The sequence below is a fragment of the Mobula birostris genome, chromosome 24 (genome assembly GCF_030028105.1).
Source record: "Mobula birostris isolate sMobBir1 chromosome 24, sMobBir1.hap1, whole genome shotgun sequence".
Lineage (NCBI taxonomy): Eukaryota > Metazoa > Chordata > Chondrichthyes > Myliobatiformes > Myliobatidae > Mobula > Mobula birostris.
This window is the reverse complement of record NC_092393.1, coordinates 61929029-61945647: the sequence shown is the minus strand read 5'-3', so window position 1 is coordinate 61945647 and position 16619 is coordinate 61929029. Positions and strand designations below refer to the sequence as shown.

The following is a 16619-nucleotide window of genomic DNA, read 5'->3' as shown; positions in this document are numbered from 1 at the left end:
CCACAGAGGAAACCAATGCTCTCCAAAACAGCATTGTTGCATGTTTCAAGTTTGCAAAAGACAACCTGGATGTTCTACAATGCTTCTGGGACAATGTTCTGTGGACAGATGAGACAAAAATTGAACTTTTTGGCAGAAATGCACATTGCCATGTTTGGAGAAAAACAGCACTGCACACCAACACCAAAACCTCATCCCAACTGTGAAGCATAGTCAAAGAAGCATCACGGTTTGGAGCTGCTTTGCTGCCTCAGAGCCTGGACAGCTTGCTATCGTTGAGGGAAAAATGAATTCAAAGTTGCTTAATAGAAGTTGGATAATGCAACAAGGTAAAGATCTGAAAGACAAGAGTAGACCAACAACAGAATGGTTTAAAAAGATGAAAATTCGTGTTTTGGAATGGCTGAGTCAAAGTTCTGTAGAAATGTTGTGGAAGGACCAGAAACATTTGGTGAAAGTTATTGCTGTACGAGGTGGTCACACCAGTTACTGAAAGCAAAGGTTCACACACTTTTTCCAACAAATACATGTAATATTGAATTATTTTTCTCAATACATAAATTAATAAATAAATATGATTTTTTGTGTTATTTATTTAATTGGGTTCTCTTTATCTAGTTTTAGGACTTACGTGAAGATCTGATCACATTTTAGGTTATATTTATGCAGTAATAGAGAAAATTCAACAGGGTTCACAAACTTTCTAGCATCATTGTAAGCAGACAAAGATTGACAAACCACCAATGAGCAAAAGAAGACAAACTGTGTAAATAAAAATGCTGAGAACATGAGTTGTAAAGAGTCCATGAAGGCCAGTCTTTAGATTGTAGAATCAGTTTGTAACTGTGGTGAATGAAATTATCCACTTTGGTTCAAGAGCTTGATGGGGTGTAGGGTAATAACTGTTCCTGATATTGGTGGTGTGGCACCCAAGGCTTGTGTAACCTCAAGCCCAGTGGTAGTAGTGAAAACAGAGCATGGCCTGAATGGTGGGTGTTGCTTTCTTGTGGCTGCACTCCTTGTAGGGAGCTTTGCTTGAGATGGACTGGGCTGAATCTATCACTTTTTAAAGGCTTTTTTTGTTCCTGGATATTGGTGTTTTCATACCAGACTGTGATGTAACCAGTTAGGATACTCCTCATTGTACATCTATAAAAGTTTGTCAAATTTTAGCTGACGTGCTGTAGAAAGGAAGTAGAGCCACTGTTGTGCCTTTTTTGTGGTGACACATGTGCTGGCCATAGGACAGATCCACTGATATGTTAACACCAAGGAATTTAAAGTTACAGACCCTCTCCACTTCCGTTCCCCTCATGAGGACTGGCACATGGAACTCCATCCATGAACTCATGAACTGTCCATCTAGCCAACAAGAGACACAGGAAATGGGTGAGACCTTTAATTAAATTTTCTCGTCTGTATTTATTGTGAAGGTCATTGGAGTTATGGAATTTAGGGAAAAGAATAGTGACATGCTGAAACAAATCTGCATTACCAATGAGGAGATGCTTTTATGTAAAGGTGGATAAATAACTGGTGCCTGACCAAGTACATCCTACGACATTTTAGGGAGGCCGAGGAATTATCTGCTGGGCCCTGGAGAGTGTTGTAGAACAGAGGGCCCCTAGGGCACAAATACAGAGTGACAACACAACCAGACAGGATGTTAAAAGCACATCTGTCGTGCCTTCCTTCATCAGTCAGAGAGTAAGCACATGAGCTGAGACATCTTGCTATAGTTATACGAGGCACTGGTGAGACTGTATTTGGAGTAGCAGTTCTAGTTGCCCATATTTAGTAAGGATGTCATTGATGTCAGAGGTCTGCAAATATGGGCCAAGTACTGGATGTTGGAGGCCCAATGTTCATTAGTCTGACAGTAAGGAGTCAAGGACTGGTGGTCCGAGGCCTGGAGGTGGCCAGGTTTAAAGTGAGAATGGGAGGATTTAATGAGGACCAGGATGGCAACATTTTCCAGGGGCAGTGGGTAAACTGTCAGAGGATGTGGCAGGTACAATTACAATGTTTAAAAGACATTCACACAGGTACAAGGATAGGAAAGGCTTAGAGGGATATGAGCCAAATGGGACTAGTTCAGGTTGGGCTGAAGGACCTGTTTCTGTGCTCTGTAACTCTTTGACTATGTACCTTAGTGAAAAAAATGTTAGTTTACTGAACCCCTACCTGACTCTCCTTGGATTGGTGAGGAGCTGGCGGGGGTGTGTATGCTGGGAGGAACTGTACTCCCTTCTGTAGTACAACCAACCACCGTGATCCCTCCCAAAAGATTGTCGCTTCCAGCTGAACTATTACTGGCAACACTCCCCGCTAAAGAGCTACATTCCGCTTGACTTCCCTCGGTGTCGACTGGAACCTCTTCTCCAGCAGGGTAGTCCGTCTCTCGGGCACCTATAATTGGAAAGATTCAATAAGTTATCAAATTGATCCAGTCATCAACTGATGACAATTGTTTTATTAAGTCAGAATAGCATCATGAATTAAAAGTTCAGTCAACACAGTGAAACAACATCCTACCAAAGAATTTCTGCTATTTCTCTCAGCTGGAACTTCATTGTTGGAATCATTGAAAGGTCACATGCTCAAACACTGGTCCAGAGACTTGAGATCAAAACCCACTCTGGTGTACAGGTGGGAAATGGAGGGAGTGCCACAGTGTTGGGTTTATTTACTTCCACATGAGAAAGATGCCACATTTTCGGTTGGATGTAACAAATCCCACAGAAATATACAATTTGCTGGAGGAACTGAGAGTACAACAGTATCAGACACCGCCCCCCCCCGCCACATATGCTGCTGGATCTGCAGAGTAAAACATAGAACAGTACAGCATAGTACAGGCTATTCTGCCCACAATCTTTTAATCTGCACTATGATCCACCTAACCCTTCCCTCCCACATAGTCCTCCATTTTTCTACAATCCATGTGCCTATCTTAGAGTCTCTTAGAAACTTAGTTCTGACATCGCCCCCTACACTTTCCTTCTATTGCCCCCTTCAATTAGCTATTTCTGCCCTGGGGAAAATGTCTCTGGCTGTCCACTCAATCTATGCCTCTTATTATTTTGTAATATCAATTAAGTCACCTCTCATCTTCCTTCTTTCCAAAGAGAAAAGCCCTAGCTCCCTCAACCTATCCTCATAAGACGTGGTCTCTAATCCAGGCAGCATCCTGGTAAATCTCCTCTGCATCCTCTCTGAAACTTCCAGATCCTTCCTATGATGTGACCAGAACTGAACATAACATTCCAAGTGTGGACTAACCAGGGTTTTAAAGAGCTGCAACATTACCTCATGGCTCTTGAACTCAATCCTCCAGCTAATGAAAACCAATGCACTCTATGCCTTTTTGCCTACTCTATCAACTTGCAGGGCAACTTTAAGGGATCCATGGACGTGGACTCCCAGATCCCTCTGTTCCTCCAGATTTGCTCCAGTTTCCAGCCTTGGGTCACCAGTGATCCAATTGCACACTATTTTGAAGATGATCAGGGAGTTTACCCCGTGTTTTGCATCAGTATTCATTCCCAAACCAATATCACTATCATAAATTACTTGGCCATTTACCTCTTTTGATATTTCAGGCCTCTGACCATGCACATTTTGCATATCACGTTTCCTCCTTCCCAACAGTGACAATTCAAAATCACTCAGTTAGCTTCAGTACAATGAAATAATTTTTCCCATACAAATGTAAGCATACCTGGACAGCAAAGGAACAACCATGATTTACTGCCCTGTGATTAATTGCACCAAGTGTGGTAGCAGTGATAGAGCTTGGTCCTAGCCCAACAATCATGATTCATATATCACCACTGGTCTTGAGAAAAGGACAACTGTAAAGCACTGCACCTTCCCAGTTTATCTAAGTTGTCAACATTATGTAGGACTCATTATGTAGATAAACTGCAGAGGAGACTCACCTTCTCATGACGCAGTGATTTATCTGTGTAACAGGAGAGAGGTAGTTATGGAACACAGGGATCTGGGCATCCTTGAACATGAAACACAAAGGGCTAGCATTTACTGAAGGTGCAGTAAATAATTTGGAAGGCAAATGTAATGTTGACCTTTGCAAAGGTTGTGGAGGATATAAAATGGGAGCTTTGATGCAGCTTTACAGAGACGTTTGGTCTTCAGATGCAAGGAAAGATGTACTTAAATTGGAGGCAATGTGAATGGGCTCAAGAGATTGAATTTTGGGATGAAGGGGCTGACTTTGATAAGAGGTTGGGCCTATGTTCATTGGAATTGGAAAAATCTGAAGTAATCTCATTCAAACACATTAGATTTTGAAAGGAATTGACAACGCGGATACTGAAACACTGCCCGAAATCATCTAGAATTAGTGGCATAGTTTCACAGCAAAATGATAAGAGACAAGATAGAGTGAACAGCCAGAGACTTTTTCCTAGGGCAGAAATGGCGAATAAGAGGGAGCATAATTTCAAGGTGTTTGGAGGAAAGTATGGGGTGGGGGATAATATTACAGACAGGTTATTTATTTATGTTGCACAGAGAGTGCTGGGTGTGTAGAAAACCCTACCAGGATGGTGGTAAAAGGAGAAGCATTTGGGCTTTTAGGGACACAGATGATAGAGAAATGGAAGGCTATGTGGGAGGGAAGGGTTAGATTGATCTTGGAGTAGGTTAAAGGGCCTCTACTGTGTTGTAATATTCTATAAGTGGTCAGTCATTTCGCTCAGAGGTTGTGAATCTTTGGAATTGCTTGCCCCTGGAGGATGAATCTTCGTGATCAGGGTGGAGGTGAGATGTTAAACTGTGACAGAATCAAGGGGTATGAGGATAGTGGAAAGTGGTGTTGAGGCCAAGAGTAGATCAGCCATAAACTTACTGAAAGGCAAAGCAAGGCTGAGGACTCAACTAGCCTCCTCTGCTGCTGGTTCCTACGTGAGGAGATGGAACCTAAAAGGAAAGATGGTGTTCAGGGCAAGGCTGCAATACTAAGTGCTAAACTACAATATTAACACTTAAAATTACAACCAATGAATCACAATAAGATCTTGCAGAATTTTTAAAGATTGCACAAGAGGTACAAATTTCACCTGCGGTTAATTCAGTTTTAAAAAAGTCTTTAAGAAGAATATTCTAGCTTATGCAATATCAACTCACCTGGTACACTAGCAAGGCAAAGGATGTGTGAGTTGCAGACAAAGAAACTATCAAGGATCTTTCCGGGCTGGTTAGCATCTATAACCACCACTTTACCAGTGGAATGTGTGCTTGTACAGATCCAAACCAAGCTGGACAACTCCTCTTGATGTCTTAGCTCCTTTTCCTGTTCCTGTGCAACACAGATGTTCATTAGCACATCCTTTCAGCTCTCAACCTCATACATTTCAAAGAAATGAACTGCCTAAAAACAAAATCTAAAGCAGAAAAAGATTCAATTTTGTTAACAGTACATAATGAATTTGCTTTTGTTAAGTCAATAGATCCCAGTTAGGGTGCCCTTTCCATCAAAGATGACTAGGTTAAATTGTGATTTTTTTCATGGTGAGATTGGACCAAGATGTACAAGTACGGAGAGGTAGTTTTATGATCAGAGATATGCTCGATACAAAGTCATCCTGGTACACACCTGCTTTGTGCACTCTTTTCGGCCCACCAGCTGTAGGCCTAGTACAGTATTAAACTGTTTTAAATCCAAATTAAGAACAAAGAACAATATAGCACAACACGATGTTGTGCCAACCTTTTAGACCATAATACATAGAAGCAGAATCAGGTCATTCAGCCCATCGACTCTGCTCTACCATTCCATCATGTGTGATTTATTATCCCTCTTAACCCCATTCTCCTGCCTTCTCCCCATAACCTACTCCAAGATCAATCTAACCCAGCCCTCCGATATAGCCCTCCAGTTTTCTTTCATCCACGTGCCTATCTGAGTTTCTTAAATTCAGTTTCTTAATCTGTGTTTCTTAAATGTATCTGCCTCTATCACCACCCCTGGCAGCACGTTCAATTAGAATGGAGTGTGGGAAAATAAAATAAGAAATTAAATTTTACCAGACTTCCTGCTTCTGATCATTATCCAGTTTTATTGTCATTAATCCCATCTCTGACCAAGCTCAACACAGACACATTATAGAATTGAAAAGCCAACAATCCTAGGGCATGATCACTGTTGATCTGTTCCATTAAACAAGTACCTGTCATCTGCTGAACACCTCCTGCAATGTTTAATAGTTAAATGAAGATCCAAGGCACACACTCACCTTTACCCACTTCACCTCCAGTACCCTAGTTCAATGCAGAGGTCTATGACCAATAACACAGACTGATAAGCGAATGGAATGTGAAATACTCACATCTCTTAGGCAAAGGAGCAGAATGAAGCCATTTGACCCATCGAGTTTGATCTGCCATTCTATCATGGCTGATTGATTATCCCTCTCAACCCATTCTCTTGCCTTTACCCTGTAACCTTTTTTCCTTCAGCCCATTTGATAGGTTGGGTAATAGAAGAGCTGAACAGTGCTTGATAGCCAACTAAAATTTTGAAATCATATCACAGACAACTTAATAATAGATACACTTAAAATAATTGTAAAGTAAATAATTTGAAAATGTTAGACATTTTGACTGCTTTTTGCTTTAAAATGACAGCACACGTACTTTAAGCTCTTGCTCCAGACGGTCCAGGCTGCTCTGAGATCCTCTCCGCTGCTTACTGCTTTCTGGCTCTGAACCAGTCACATCATTGTAAAACACACTAGCACCAAAAATTGAGCCTCCATCACGGGTTTTTCCTCCTGACAAGTTTACACCAACAGCACACCACAACTGGGAAACAAGAAATATAAGAGTAGTCAAGGTCATTTAGGGGATCACCAAAACCAAAATGAAGGCTTGAGAACCAGAGAGCAGGAACAAAGGTTGAACAAAGATGCATATACAAGGATTAATACTAGAATGGACCTGTTGAGGTGATGGAACTGTTTCTATACTCAGACTATTTCTGAATCTGCAAATTGGCAGTGTTTTGCTCACAGTACAGCTAAATTCAGTTGATTTCTGACACAAGATTGAAATGTTACAAAATGAGTTTCAACAATAATCATCTTGATAAATTGACAGAATCTTGTCAAAAGGCTATTTTGTGGGGGGCAAAAAGATACCCAGGTATCTCCAATGTGCTTTCCTTGAGTTATAGGGAAAGGTTGAACACATTAGGATTTTATTTCCCGGAAGGCAAGGAAACAGGGTAAGATCAGAATCAGAATTAATATCACTGGCATATGTCATGAAATCTGTTCACTTTGCAGCAGCAAAACATGATAAATACAGAAAAAACGTGAATTAGAGTATATATATATATATGTGTACTGTGTATTAAGTAGTTAAATTAAGATATGTAGTACAAAAACAGAAACTTAAAAAAGTGTAGTGAGGTAGTATCCAAGGGTTCAATGTCCATTTAGGAATCAGATGGCAGAGAAGAAGCTATTCCCAATTCACTGAGTGTGTGTATTCATTGACATTTTCAACCTCTCACAGTTACTGGCAGAAGTTCCCACTTGTTTCAAAAAGGCAACAATTATATCAGTGCCTACAAAGAATAGTGTGAGCTGCCTGAGTGACTATTGCCCAGTAGCACTCACATCTACAGTGATGAAACGCTTTGAGAGATTGGTCATGGCTAGACTGAACTCCTGCCTCAGCAAAGACCTGCACCCATTGCAATTCGCCTAGCGCCACAATAGGTCAACGGCAGATGCAATCTCAATGGCTCTCCTCGCGGCTTTAGACCACCTGGACAACACAAACACCTATGTCAGGATGCTGTTCATTGACTATAGCTCAGCATTTAATACCATCATTCCCACAATCCTGATTCAGAAGTTACAGAACCTGGGCCTCTGTACCTCCCTCTGCAATTGGATCCTCAACTTCCTAACCCGATGACCACAATCTGTGCGGATGATGATAACATATCCTCCTCATTGAGGATCAACACTGGTGTGTGTGCTTAGCTCACTGCTCTACTCTCTCTATACGCATGACTGTGTGGCTAAGCATAGCTCAAATACCATCTATAAATTTGCTGACGATACAATCATTGTTGGTAGAATCTCAGGTGGTGACGAGAGGGCGTACAGGAGTGAGATATGCCAACTAGTGGAGTGGTGTCGCAGCAACAACCTGGCACTCAACGTCAGTAAGACGAAAGAGCTGATTGTGGACTTCAGGAAGGGCAAGATGAAGGAACACATACCAATCCTCATAAAGGGATCAGAAGTGGAGAGAGTGAGCAGATTCAAGTTCCTGGGTGTCAAGATCTCTGAGGATCTAACCTGGTCCCAACATATTGATGCAATTATAAAGAAGGCAAGACAGTGGCTTTACTTTATTAGGAGTATACACTCAAAAACTTCTATAGATGTACCGTGGACAGCATTCTGACAGGCTGCATCATTCTCTGGTATGGGGTGGGGAGCTACTGCACAGGACCGAAAGAAGCTGCAGAGGGTTGTAAACTTAGTCGGCTCCATCTTGGGTACTAGCCTACAAAGTAACCAGGACATCTTCAAGAAGCGGTGTCTCAGAAAGGCAGCGTCCATTATTAAGGACCTCCAGCACCCAGGGCATGCCCTTTTCTCACTGTTACCCTCAGGTAGGAGGTACAGAAACCTGAAGGCGCACACTTAGCGATTCAGGAATGGTTTCCTCCCCTCTGCCATCTGATTCCTAAATGGACATTGAATCCTTGGACACTACTTCACTTTTTTATTAATATATAGTATTTCTGTATTTTGCACGATTTTTAATCTATTCAATATACGTATACTGTATAAAGTATCCTGAATAAGATTTATTTATTTATTATTATTTTCTTCTATATTATGTATTGCATTGAACTGCTGCTACTAAGTTAACACACATGCCGGTGATAATAAACCTGATTCTGATTCTGTATCAAGATATTTTTTTGCCTTGAAAGGATTTGATAGAGGTATCCAAAATAGTGAAGGGTGTAGATAAGGCAAATGTAAGCAGGCTTTTTTCCGCTGAGCTTGTGTGAGACTAGAAGTAGAAATCATACGATAAGGGTGAATGGTGAAATACTTAAGGGGACCCTGAGGGGGATTTTCTTCACTCAGAGAATAGTAAGCATGTGAAACGAGCTGTCAGCAGAAGCTGTAGATTTGGGTTCAATTGCAACATTTAAGAGAAGTTTGGATAAGTACATGGATGGGAGGGATATGGGGAGGCTAGGGTCCAAGTGTGGGTTGATGGGACTGTATAGGATACCAGTTTGGCACAGACTAGATGGGCCAAAGAGCCTGTTTCTGTGCTGTGGTGCTCTATAACACTATAACATATTCAAGTAGCCAAGTGATTGCTGTCAACATTGAGCAGAACTGTCCCTAGGACGGCGGCAATGTCATGAAAGGAAAGAGTGAGTAGAATGGGCCTCTTTACACCTGAGAGAAAAATGAGAGGTGATCTCATTGAGTCATGCAGGATTGAGGATTCTGAAGATAGATCGGGGTCGTTTCCCCTGGTCGAGTACTGGGGGTGGCAGACTTAGAACAAGGAGTAAATCAGTCAGGAGTGAGAGGAGGAGAATTTTCTTCACTCAAAATGAAGTATTGTTGGAACTCACTCCCTCAGAGGATCGAGAAGTTAATTATAGATTCCAAGATTTTCTCAATAATGAATAAATATCTCTGGTTCAATTGACAGGTGTAACTAATAGCAGACACCTTACAATCCTGGTTAGTTAGAATAATGTTACCTTCATAAAGGTATCCTTGTCATCCAAAGGCTGCAGATACACTGGCAAGGGCAGATTCTTCATCTTGTCACATGTACCACCGTTTGTCACCTAAGCGAACACCAACAAGCTATGTTAATGCTCTAGGGAGGGACAGTGACAAATATATAACACTTATTGACACCATTCTGTATGAACCTGTGATTGAAGTGAGCACAATGTTGCAGGATATGTGAAAGGATAGAATTACCACTGTAAAATCACATGTGCTATTGTTAGAGCACAAAGTCAGTTTCATTCCCAACAAAATTACACTCCCACCCGGCTTTGTGCTAAAACAGTGTAAGTGCCTCTAGATATAATCTGACAGAGCTTTCTATAACTGATTATTGAATTTCTCTGACTGAAATAGTGTTCAGTATCCGTTTCCATTTGAAAAATGAATTTCTGACCCTTTAGTTTATTAATGTAGTTACCTCATCAATTTGCCTATCACACCAACAGGTCTACAGAGGACGCCATCTCCGCGGCACTTCACTCTGCCTTGACCCACCTGGACAGCCCCAATTCTTACGTCAGAATGTTGTTCATTGACTTTAGTTCGACATTCAATACTGTGATCCCCTCCAAGCTGATCGCCAAACTTCACCAGCTTGGTATCAGCCTCTGCAATTGGACTTGGACTTTCTGACTAACAGACCTCAGACTGTTAAGTTAGACAACCTCTCCTCCTCCATTCTCACCCTGAATATTGGTGTGCCCCAAGGCTGTGTGCTGAGCCCTCTTCTGTACTCCCTTTTCACCTATGACTGTGTTCCTGTACATGGTTCTAACTCCATAATCAAGTTCACAGCCGACACCACGGTGGTTGGCCTGATCAGAGGGGCTGACGAGACGGCCTACAGGGACGAGGTCCAGCACCTGGCTGCGTGGTGTGCCGATAACAACCTGGCCCTTTACACCCAGAAGACCAAGGAGATTATTGTGGACTTCAGACATGCTAGGAGCCACACTCATGTCCCCATCTACATCAACGGAGCTGCAGTGGAGCGTGTATCAAGGTTCAAATTCCTTAGTGTCCACATTTCCGATGATCTCACCTGCTCCCTGAACTCCTCCATCCTGATTAAAAAGGTGCAACAGCGCCTTTATTTCCTGCGGAGCATCAAGAAAGCTCACCTCTGTCCAAGGATACTGATGGGCTTTTACCGCTGTACCATTGAGAGCATACTCACCAACTGCATCTCAGTGTGGTATGGCAATTGTCCCATATCGGACCGCAAAGCACTCCAGCAGCTGGTGAAAACTGCCCAGCAGATTATCGGCACCCAATTGCCCACCATTGAGAACATCTACCATAAACGCTGCCTGGGCAGGGCGAAAAGCATTATCAAGGATGCATCTCACCCTAACCATGGACTTTTTACTCTTCTCCCATCCGGTAGGCGCTACAGGAGCCTTTGCTCCTGCACCAGAAGGCACAGGAAGAGGGCTGCGACCCTGCTGAACCTCACATCACAGCGCTAAGCAGTATTGCACCCATATTGGACTGTCTCAGTACTTTTATATTTGTATGCTGTAGCACTTACTTTTTATTCGCAGATATTTTGTAAATATTATTATTCTTTTGCACTTCTGGTCAGATGCTAATTGCATTTCATTGGCTTTGTATCTGTACTCGGTACATGATAATAAAGTTGAATCTAATCTAATCTCACCTATTAAAATGAAATAAATATTTAAGGACATTGATGTTCGGATGGTATTCTTGTGCTAAAGTACTACTCACCGTCACTGGAAGTAATTCTGAATCATAGACCATAGGACATGGGAGCAGAATTAGGCCATTTGGCCCAGTGAGTCCGATCCACCATTCCATCATGGCTGATTTATTATCCCCCTCAACCCCATTCTCCTGCCTTCTCTCTGTAACCTTTGACACCCTGACTAATCAAGAATCTATTAACCTCCACTTTAAACATATCCAATAACTTGGCCTCAACAACCATCTGTGACAATGAATTCTACAGATACTCCACCTCTGGCTGAAGAAATTCCTCCTCATTGCTGTTTTAAAGGGATGGGCTTGTATTCTGAGGCTGTGCCCTTTGGTCCTAAACTCATCACCATAGGAACCATCCTTGCCACATCCACTCTGTTTAGGCCTAATGAATCACTCCGAAGCTGTGTTCATCATGGGACTATGCAGTGTGCTGCAGTTTGCGAGCAGGCAGTTTATCTGTGTAGTGCACTAAATAAAAATCTAGACATAAAAGGCAATCTCAAATCCAAATTAGAAGTAGAACATTAAAAAGTGCTTTCCTGCCTCTTGCAGAAGTTTTTTGTTGCTGAGGCAATGCAAGGTTTAGAAAAAGCTTGGGACCCTTTGTAACTTTTCGGTGGACTGCAATCCAGAGGAGATGTCAGAGGTAAGTTTTTTTATGCAGAGAATGGTGAGTGTCTGGAATGGGTTGCCGGCAGTGGTGGTGGAGGCGGAAACGATACAGACTTTTAAGAGACTCCTGGATGGCTACATGGAGCTTAGAAAAATAGAGGACTATGGGTAAAGCCTAGGTAGTTCTAAGGTAGGGACATGTTCGGCACAGCTTTGTGGGCCAAAGGGCCTATATTGTGCTGTAGGTTTTCTATGTTCTAAGTTGTTAGTTGGTGAGACAACACTAGGTTTAAAAAGACAAAGCCCTTCAGTGGGTTGCGATCATTGTGAGAAGTCATTCATTGGTGAAGCAACGTGAGATTTAAAAAGAGCTTGGGGTCTTTTGTAATTTTGTGGATGGGCTGCAATCATGATTGCAGAGGCCAATAAAAAGAAGCAAGGTATAAGCAGAGCAGCTATTTTTAGAGCAGACACCGTCAAGTGCACAGTGCTAGAGCGGCCAAGCGTCGGCTCAATAGACTTCAGCGAGAACAGGCACAGGCCAGAACTGAAGCTTGAGAAGTTAGAGGTTTAACAAGTGTAGGCAGGATGGAAGTTCACACAGTGGAATGCTCCTGGTGTGAAATGTGGATTTTGTGTACCTGACAGTCTCCCTTATGATTACATCTGCAATAAGTGCACCAATGACATAGGTAAACAAGGGGAAGTGGTGCTGTGCAATGAGAAAAGAGAGGCTGAAGAGCAGAGCTTCCAAGGTAGTAATCTCTGGATTACTCCTAACACCAGATTTGATTAGGGAGTTTAAGGTAATGGAATCCTATAATTAGGAGGGATAATATGATCACAATGTAACAGAATTCACCCTGCAGTTTAAGTGGGAGAAAATAAAATCAGAAATATGAGTATTACAGTGGAATAAAGACAACTACAGAGAGAATGAGTGAGAAGCTGGCCAAAGTTGATTGGACAAGGACACTGTCAGGGATGATGGTAAAATAGCAATGGCTGGAGCTCCTGAGGACAATCAGTAGGCATGGGGTAGATATATCCCAAAGATGAAGAAGTATTCTAAAGGAAAGATGAGACAACCGGCCGTGGCTAACAAGGGAACTCAAAGACAGTATAAAAGCAAAAGATAGGGCATATAACATGGCAAAACTTAGTGAGAAGAGAAGTTATAGAATTGGGAAGATTTAAAAATCAACAGAAGGCATCTTAAAAAAGCTATAAGAAGAGAAAAGATATGAAGGTAGGCTAGCCCAGGGGTCCCCAACCTTTTTTGCACTGCGGACCGGCCGACCGGTGGGGGGAAGGTAGGGTTGCCAATGGACAAGAGTAGCAGTAAAATAGGTTGAGCTTACCCCGAGAAAGACTACCATGACCATGAAGCCTTGCGCGGGCACCAGTGCGCATGTGTGTATGTGCTGATTTTTTTCTACAAATTGTTTTGGTGATTCTGTTTGGGGCGGGGAGGGAGGGAGTGTTAATCACGACCGGAATATAGGTGATAAGTGGCTAATACACTCAATTTCGTTCCTAAAAGGGTTTATCTAACGAATTTAATATTAAACACACAGCACATATTTTCCTCGCCTGAATATAGTGATAAGTCAATTATAAGTCAATAGCATCATAACATTTTAAGCAACATACATCAAAGTTGCTGGTGAACGCAGCAGGCCAGGCAGCATCTCTAGGAAGAGGCATAGTCGACGTTTCGGGCTGAGACCATTCGTCAGGACATCGTCGACTGTACTTCTTCCTAGAGATGCTGCCTGGAAAGGTGCAGCTGACTCATATCGCTAAATCATATTGTTTCCTCGCGACCTGGTAGCACATGCTTTGCGGCCCGGTGGTTGGGGACCACTAAGCTAGCCAATCATATAAAAGGTACAGAAAGTTTTTCAGAAATATAAATAGTAAAAGAGAGGTGGGAATGGATTATCAGACTGCTGGAAAAGTACTAATGAGGAATTTAAAAAATGGTGGATAAGTATTTTGCATCAGTCTTCACTGTGGAAGACACTATCAGTATGGAAGAAACACTTGAGCGTCAGGGGGCAGAAGTGAGTGCAGTTGCTATTACCAAGAAAGGTCGGAAGGTAGATAAGTCAGCTGGACCAGATGGACTACACCCCAGGGTTCTGAAAGAGTAGCAGAAGAGACTGTGGAGGCATTAGTAACAATCTTTCAAGAATCAAGAGATTCTGGAATGGTTCCAGAAGACTGAAAAATTGAAAATGTCACTCTACTCTTTAAGAAGGGAGAGGCAGAAAAAAGGAAATTTTAGGGTAGTTAACCTGACCTCAGTGGTTGGAAAGATGTTGGAGTCCATTATGAAGGATGGTGCTTCGGGGTACCTGGAGGCTCAAGATAAAATGGGCCAAATTCGGTATGGTTTTCTCAAGAGGAAATCTTACCTGACAAATCTGTTGGAATTCTTTGAGGGAATTACAAGCAGGACAGACAAAGGAAAGTCAGTGGATGTTCTTTACTTGGATTTTCAGAAAGGTCTTTGACAAAGTACTCTACATGAGGCTACTTAACAAGTTAAGAGTTATGGTATTACAGGAAATATACTAGCATGTATAGAAGACTGGCTGACTGGCAGGAGGCAAAGAGTGGTAATAAAGAGGGCCTTTCCTGGTTGGCTGTTGCTGACTGGTGTTGCTACGCAAAGGTCAATGTTAAGACCATTTCTTTTCACATTGTATGTCAATAATTTGGATGATAGAATTGATGACTTTGTGGCTAAGTTTGCAGACAATACAAAGATAAGTGGAGGGGAAGGTAGTGCTGATGAAGCAGGGAATCTGCAGAAGGACTTAGACAGATTGGAACAATGGGAAAAGAAGTGGCAGATGGAATATAGAGTAGGAAAGTGTATGGTCATGCACTTTGGTAGAAGGAGTAAAAGCATAGACTATTTTCTAAACGTGAAAAGAAACTGAAAAATCAGAAGTACAAAGGGACTTGGGAGTCCTTGTGCAGGACTCCTTATAGCTTAACTTACAGGTTGAATCATTGGTAAAGAAAGAAAATGCAATGTTAGCATTCATTTTGAGAGGATTAGAATATAACAGCAAGGGATGTCATGCTGAGGCTTTATAAGGCATTGGCCAGACCACACTTAAGAGTATTGTGAACAGTTTTGGGCCTTTCTCAAAGAAAAGATGCACTGGCACTGGAACAGGTCCAGAGGAGATTCAGAAGAATAATTTTGGGAATGAAAGAGTTGCCGTATGAGGAGCGGTTGACAGCTCTGGGCCTGCATTCACTGGAATTCAGAAGAATGAGGGAGAATCTCATTGAAACCTATCGACCGTTGAAAGGCCTAGATAGACAAGATGTGGTGAGGATGTTTCTTAATTATGGGTGAGTCTAGGACCAAAGGGCACAGCCTCACAATAAAAGGACATACATTTAGAACAAAGATGAGGAGGAACTTCTTTCACCAAAGGGTCGTGAATCTGTTGAATTTATTGCCGCAGCCGGCTGTTGAGGCCAAGTCATGAGTACATTTAAAGCGGCGGTTGATAGGCCCTTGATTAATCAGGGTGTGGAAGGTTACGGGCAAAAAGCAGGAGAGTGGTGTAGAGAAGGATAATGAATCAGCCATGATGGAATGGCGGAAAAGGTGCAGTGTGCCAAATGGCTTACTTCTGCGATGTCTTATAGTCTTTTTTTTTGCTTTTCTTTTTATTGCGGGGTAGGGCCTTGCTTTGTGGAACTTGGTGCTGGAGGCCAGTCACTGTTGACTATGACAACCGTGAGAAAGCCTACAGGTGGTGGATGCCATTATTCAATACCTATTCATTTGACCATGTTTTTAGTCACATTTTCTACATGGTTCCTGACAGCAAACTACAATTAACAGTTTAGGGGTCACCTTTGACGTGAAACCCAAGACCAGAGAGAAATAGTACAGAGTGCAACAAGTTGGGGAAAAGTGGAAATAACTAATAACTTAACATGAACAAAAGTTATTTACAGCAAAATTATTGTACAAGCAACAAAAGAATATAAAAGCAAAATGCTTAAAATCTAAAACATAAACTGACAGCTCTGAAAATGAACAGCAGATCTGACAGCATCTGAGGGGAGAGAAGCAAAGTTAATGTTCCGGATAAATGACATACATAGAACATAGAATAGTACAGCACATTACAGTCCCTTCAGCTCACAATGTTGTGCTTACCCTCAAACCCTGCCTCCTATATAACCTCCCACCTTAAATTCCTCCATATACCTGTCTAGTAGTCTCTTAAACTCCACTAGTGTATCTGCCTCTACCACTGACTCAGGCAATGCATTCTAAGCACTAACCACTCTCTGAGTGAAAAACCTTCCTCTAAAATCCCCCTTGAACCTCCCATCCCTCATCTTAAAGCCATGTCCTCTTGTGTTGAGCAGTGGTGCCCTGGGGAAGAGGCGCTGGCTATCCACTCTATCTATTCCTCT

The 16619-nt window shown here is 42.2% G+C and overlaps 1 protein-coding gene across 3 annotated transcripts in view; it reads right to left on the bottom strand.

Annotated features, from left to right (window-relative positions):
• Nucleotides 1–16619, bottom strand: part of LOC140187338 (C-Jun-amino-terminal kinase-interacting protein 4-like) — a 295764-nt gene that overhangs the window by 42854 nt on the left and 236291 nt on the right. For all 3 annotated transcript variants that reach the window (XM_072242530.1, XM_072242531.1, XM_072242532.1), the window contains 4 exons: nt 9785–9874; nt 6661–6828; nt 5152–5323; nt 2185–2409 (listed from right to left, as the gene is read on the bottom strand). In XM_072242530.1, the coding sequence (XP_072098631.1) occupies nt 2185–2409; nt 5152–5323; nt 6661–6828; nt 9785–9874 (655 nt within the window). The remainder of the gene's footprint in view (nt 1–2184; nt 2410–5151; nt 5324–6660; nt 6829–9784; nt 9875–16619) is intronic.